This window comes from Acanthisitta chloris, unplaced genomic scaffold (assembly GCF_000695815.1).
Source record: "Acanthisitta chloris isolate BGI_N310 unplaced genomic scaffold, ASM69581v1 scaffold7839, whole genome shotgun sequence".
NCBI classification, from domain to species: Eukaryota; Metazoa; Chordata; class Aves; order Passeriformes; family Acanthisittidae; genus Acanthisitta; species Acanthisitta chloris.
The window spans coordinates 1-6,638 of NW_008690766.1; the positions used below are offsets into that span (position 1 = coordinate 1).

A 6,638-nucleotide genomic window follows, 5' to 3' on the forward strand; every position below is an offset into this window, starting at 1 on the left:
ATATAATGCATTTTATTCCATGCTATCAGTTCCTCAGTTGAATTCCCCACAAAAAACACTGTCACAAGCATAAGCTGTCTTGTGAATGCTCTTCTTGGTTACTGCCTGATGGAGGAGGCCAAGGTACCCCATATCCTCTGACCTAAATGAGGACACAGGCTGTTGACAAGGGCCACCTGACAGGAAGGCTCTCCTGCTCGGGGGGTAGTGGTTTTAGTGTTTTTCAGGTGTGTGTCTCCAAGAGTAGTGTGTTGGCCCTGGCTGGATGCCAGGCACCCACAAAAGTTGCTCTCTCCTTCCCCTTCTCAGCTGGACAGAGACACAAAATATAACAAAGGTTCATAAATTGAGATAAGGGCCAGGAGAGATCACTCACTGAATACTGTCATGCGGAAAACAGACTCAAAGTGGGGAAATTAAGTGAATTTATTATTAACAAAATCAGAGCAGGAGAATGAGAAGCAAATCAAATCTTAAAAATACCTTCCCCCCATCCCTCCCTCCTTCCTGGGCTCTACCTCCTCCTCTGCAGCGGTGTGGAGGCTACGGTCAGTTCATCACTTGTTTCTGTTGCAGCTCAGGGAGAGGAGTCCTTCCCCTGCTCCAGTGTGTGTCCCTTTCCATGGGATGCAGGCCCTCAGGACTAGCCTGGGTCCTCCACAGGGTCACAAGTCTTACTGGGAAACTGCTCTAGCATGGGCTCCTCTCTTCATGGGTCTGCAGGTCCCTTCCAGAAGCCTGTTCCAGCATGGACTTCCCATGGGTTCAGAGCCTCCTTTTGGGCATTCACCTGCTCTGGCGTGGGTCTCCTCCATGGGCTGCAAGTGGATCTCTGCACTTCCATTAACCTCCTTGGGCTGCAGGGGCACAGCTGCTTCACCATGGTCTTCACAGGCTGCAGGGGAATCTGCACTCCAGCACCTGGAGCGCCTCCTCCCCTTCCTTCTCCACTGGCCTTGGTGTCTGCATAGTTGTTCCTCTCACATATTCTCACTCTTCTCTGGCTGCAATTATCTCTGTGTAATAACTTTTTTCCTTCCTAAGTATGTTATCACAGAGATATTGCTATCACCACTGATTGGCTCGGCCTTGGCCAGTGACAGGTCCACCCTGGAGCTGCTGTCACTGGCTCTGCCAGACATGGGGAAGCGTCTAGCAGCTTCTCCCAGAAGCCACCCCTCTCTGTGTAATAACTTTTTTCCTTCCTAAGTATGTTATCACAGAGATATTGCTATCACCACTGATTGGCTCGGCCTTGGCCAGTGACAGGTCCACCCTGGAGCTGCTGTCACTGGCTCTGCCAGACATGGGGAAGCGTCTAGCAGCTTCTCCCAGAAGCCACCCCTGTAGCCCTCCTGCTACCAAAACCTGGCCACGCAAACCCAATACACCATGGAGGGCTAAAAGCCAGTGAATGGCTCATGTCGGTGGGAAATCTTCTGGAGGTGTAGAAAAGGATGCAGCTTCTAGAGCAGAATATGACCTGCAGCTTGCACCCTTCACATGCAGACTCCCCTGGCTAGCCTGTGGGAAACAGGGATGTGGGGAGAGCTCCTCAGCTGCCTGAGGGCAAGAGGGAGGTTTAGGTTGCATATTATGAAAAGGTTCTTTACCCAGAGGGTGGTCAGACACTAGAACAGGCTCCCTAGGGAAGTGGTCATGGCCCCAAGCATGCCAGAGTTCAAGAAGTATTTGGACAATGCTCTCAGGCACATGGAGTGCATCTGTATTTTAAGGGCACGGCCCATTTAAATGATGAAAGTAGACTACAAAGAGCAACAACAAAAAGAGCACATGATGCTTGCCTGCATCTCAGCTTTTGCTGTGAGCTAAACCTCAGCTCCTGGTGTGTTGTGGTGCTCCTTTGGGTATTTGGTGTCTATGATTTAAACCTCATGGCACTGCAGGAACTCATCCTTTCATTGACCGGGATCGGCTCTGCGGGAGGCAGCTGCTCCTGACCTGCTCCTTTTCTTTCTTCTCATCAATCTCTTGGGACCTGGTTAGTTCCTTTCATCATAAAATCATCGAATCACAGAATGGTTTGGGTTGGAAGGGATCTTAAAAATAATGTAGTTCCAACCCACCGCCACGGACCTTCCACTAGACCGGGCTCAGAGCCCCATCTAGCCTGGCCTTGAACACTTCGAGGGATGGGGCAGCCACAACTCCTCTGGGCAACCTGTTCCACTGCCTCACAGTAAAGAATTTCTTCCTAAAAATCTTTTCTTTTTAGGAAGAAAAAAAAAATTGCAATCCTGTGATTCTCCCTAGGATCCCTTGGTAACACTTACAGGAGGTTTTTGATCAGACATGAGGAACAAGCTGCTACTTTCTAACTGGTGCTCCTTTTTCCGTTTCAGGTACGATGGCTGAAGAGACAGCACCAGGGGTCCGAGCGAGGCGGCAAGGCGCTCTCTATACCCTTTTCCCTGACCATTCAGTAATAAAGCAGTTAGACCAGTTGGACATCTCCAATGGTCTGGACTGGTCCCTGGACCACAAGACCTTCTTTCACATCGACAGCCTGTCATACGCTGTCCATGCCTTCAACTATGATGTGCACACTGGAAAGATTGGTATACATGCTTTTTAACTTTGGTGTCTACTAATGCTATTACTCTTTCTGCAGCAAGACCTGTGCCTGTGAGATGCAGCGATTTACTTGACAGATCTCATATCTTATGGTCAGCAGGCTGATTATGATATTTCTCAAATTTAGTTACACACCAGGTGTATTTGGTGAACAAACCTTTGATAGTCCAGCTTACTTTCATCTGGAGACATGGCTCATATTTAGACCCGTTCAAGGCGCTGCAGGGAAGAAGACATTTATACTGTAGAATGAGAAAGAGCTTATAGGATGCTATTTATTCTTGAGTGCCATCTGCTGGAATACTTTGATTGTAGAAGCTCCATAAATACAAGTAGAGAACACGTGTGTGTGTGTGTGTGTGTGTGTGTGTGTGTATCACAGAAAGGTATTTGGAGAATCAAGTTATCATTGTCTTTGAGGTTTCCCAATTCTGCAATTACAATTGCCCTCAGATGTTGGCAAATTTAGCTTAAATTCATTTTCTGGATAAATATTTTTTTATTATACCTGCAAAAAGGAAAAATTAAGGGCAAGCAAAATATATATAAACTCATTTCAAAACTCTGTGAAATATCTTTGTGCTGTATCAGCCTGATATGTTCCATGGGAATTTAAATGGATGAACAGCCTTTGTACTCTAACGAGTGTGGACTTTGTATAATGAAAATCGCAGAAGATAATTACATCCGCTCAGATTTCATTTTGTTGAGAACATCTATTTCTACAGATTTTAGGATAAAATATTTCTAAAGAAGATTTAACGCAACTTTTCCCCCCCTGCAAATATAAAAATGTAGTGACTTTGAGCTTCCTAGCCCTGACTCTATGCTCCAACTGTCTGTTTTTGGGTGGGGTAATGGCTGGAGGGTGACAGTGGGTGGTCTCCTGCCCATGGGCCCTGCTCCAAGGACCATGCATGTGCTCACCTACCCAGCTGCACTGCATTTCTGCACTTGGTAAAACAAGAGAAGTCCTAGTTCAGTACAATCTCAAACTGTAGTGGCATTACTGGGGGCTTGTTTCTGCCAGGCTAAGTTAGGCTTTTATCGCATCTGCAAAATGTATACGTGATGTACATTTTGCAGCATGTCATTCTCACAGAGAAAGAACTTAGCTGTTTGCAAGAGCATGGAAGATGTTAGGCTGGGATCTGTCACAGAACCAGCAGCCCACATAACATCAGCTTTGTAACTCTTCCTGCAGCCTGCCCCAAACTGTTGTACCATCTAGAAAAGGAGGAGCAAATGCCCGACGGGATGTGCATAGATGCAGAAGGGAAGCTCTGGGTGGCCTGTATTGATGGTGGCAGAGTCATTCGTATAGACCCAGAGACGGGTAAGTCCTCCACCAGCATGTGCATATGAATCTGAGAGGAATGGCAGCCAGGAGGAATGGTTTGAAGGTAAGAAGGTATCATTTATTGCCCATTTCTGCCCCATGGGCTGCCAAGAACATTGCTGGTCCAGGCCTCAATCACGTGGAGTGCAGCTCTCTGTGCTGCCTCCCATTGTCAGGTACCCCTGCTCCCATGGTTGCCCGACACAGCTCACACTCTTAATAATGCCACTAAAACCCAAAAAATGTACTGCATATCTATTGCAATTAAAAAAAAAAAATCTCCTTGTTGAAATGTGTAACTGGGAAATGTTGTTAAGGAATGATGGCTATTCCAGGCCACGTGCCTCTGCCCCTCCTGGCCTCACATCCTATATGGATTCACTTTGAGAAAAGGAAAGGAAGCTTCACATATGTAGAAGATTGACTGAAAAACAGTTAGAGAAGAGGCAGGTGAAGAAATCTGATTTCCCTGCAAGCTGTTCTTTAGGATATGGTCTCTGGCTGAAGGACAGAGACCTTCTGAGTAAACGCCACATCTGTGCCCTGTGCACTTACAGTACATTCATAATTACATGCTTCCTAGAAAACAGACATTAGAAAACAATGGCACATTTTTTCCCAGGAAAAAGAATCCAAACTGTGAGGCTGCCCACACCGAGGATCACCTCTTGCTGCTTTGGTGGAAAAGACTACTCAGAAATGTACGTGACATCTGCATATGATGGACTGGATGAGGCCACCTTAGCCAAGGAACCTCATGCCGGAGAGATTTTCAAGGTGAGGAGATTTTCTTTCTTTCTATACATCAGATCTGCCAGGCCTTGTCTTCTAAGAGTGAGGTGCCCCCAGATGTCCTCAAGCATCCCATTCACCTGATGAGCTGCCCCAGATGCATTGCTTGTCCCCCATCCAGGCACAGCTGCTTTTGTAAAGCTGCTCATGTATTTGGAAGGAAGATTTGGAGACATTGTTAGTAACAGTGTTGATAGGCTGTGTTAGCTGAAATCAGCTGGTTGGGACCTGAAGGGAGCCAGTGGATCTGGACCTGCCCTGTGTAGCATGTTCTGTAATACATTGTGAAGTATTGGGTTTTGCTCTTATCTCTCACTATATTTTCAGCACTTTTGAAAATTTCATTCACTTACTTCTCAGTCTTTAATTGTGCCAGAAAATCAAAATGTTTACAGCACAGATTTCTCCTTTAAAAACTAAATGCTTAAATTCACCAGGACAAAATTCTGCATCCCAGTCCCTAAACTTTTGGGATTTTTTTTTTTAGCCTGTTAAAAGTGGCTGCTACTTTTTGAGTAACTTAATAATCCACATTCTTTTCCATCTGAATCTGAAACTTGTTTCTCTTTTCATTTTTTTCACTTCATTAGCAAAACCTACATCAGGAGAATAAAATATACCTCTTAATCAGGATTTCCCATCAGCCCAAACCAAACTGTATTATTGGTTTGGCAGCAGGATAAAGATATGTTCCAGGAGGAATGGAGATCTAGTCTGGGATCTGGGACTTCCAACTTTCTAGGTGAAAGCAGTGCTTGGAGCAGATTTCTCATGGCTGAGAACTGATAGAAATCTCGAGCAACAGAGTTTAGAAGCCCATAGGAGGAATAAATGAGTATGCTTTTGTTCCTCAGTTCTCCAGGGGAATTAGTATTTTTCAAACTTACATTTGTCTTGCACGGGCAAAGCAAGTTAAAAATTACTATGACTTGTTTTGGAGATAAGGAGCATATGTAAGGGCCACAGATAATGTGTATACTAGCAAAAATTATTGAGTGGTGCTTGATAATCTTAGTGATCTCAAAGAGTTTAAAAGAACTCCATGTAATGACTCTTTTTTTGGGCTCCTCTTGAAGCAGGAGACCCTCCATGTAGGAGTCAGTTGCTGTGATATTTTTTCTACATCATTTGAATGTTTTCATTATACTCAGTTGGAGAGTTTCCGTTATTTTATTTTATTTTACTTTTATTTATTTATTTGTTCCAACAGATAACAGGCCTGGGTGTGAAAGGGATCCCACAGAATTTCTATGCTGCTTGAACATTGACACTACATGACAAAGAAGAAATGCTTGCATCTTGTAGTAACTCTGACCAGGAGAAGTGAAATTAACTACAGAATTTATCTGTGTGAGGATTTCTAAGCCCACACTTGAGAGTGTGCTTGTTTGGAATTGAAGATATTTCTGTGGGCTCATGTCTTGATGCAATAGGTTAGAGAGGTAAAGTTAATGCGTTGCACCTTGATAGCTTTTGTGACTTACCATGAAGCTCTTCAAGCTCAAGCTTAGTTTTGTTGAACTTTCTGATGACCAGCTCTGGATTTTCAAGTCTGTTCAGTTCCTGAAGCAGAATCTGACTCCTCATGTTACAGTGATGTACCAACAATGATCTGGCAGATTTTAATAAACATTTTAAGAGTGATGACTTGAACTGGACTGTTCCTCTGCTGTGGGACTGCCCTGGAGGTGTTTTTTTGATGATCAGACCTATTTGCAGTATCCAGGCTCCATTTTTACATCCTTCCTAGCCTGTTTCTGGGCTGTCCTGTCGTTAGGGCACCATTTAGGCTGCTGAAAATAAACTATATTTAAAATAATGCTTACAGATATTTTTTCCTCCTACGTTCAGATATTACCATCAAAACGCCGAGTGACCACACACAGTGCACAAACAGACTGTGAGCTACCAG

At 44.6% G+C, this 6,638-nt stretch overlaps 1 protein-coding gene across 1 annotated transcript; it reads left to right on the forward strand.

Moving 5' to 3' along the window:
• Window positions 1–2,363: 2,363 nt before the first annotated feature.
• Window positions 2,364–6,379, forward strand: LOC103809131 (regucalcin-like; the record flags this gene model as incomplete). Its single annotated transcript, XM_009081946.1, has 4 exons — window positions 2,364–2,579; window positions 3,800–3,931; window positions 4,557–4,711; window positions 5,937–6,379. Coding segments are annotated over 4 exons (554 nt in total), but the record flags the coding sequence as incomplete, so codon positions are not given.
• Between the last annotated feature and the right edge of the window lie 259 nt (window positions 6,380–6,638).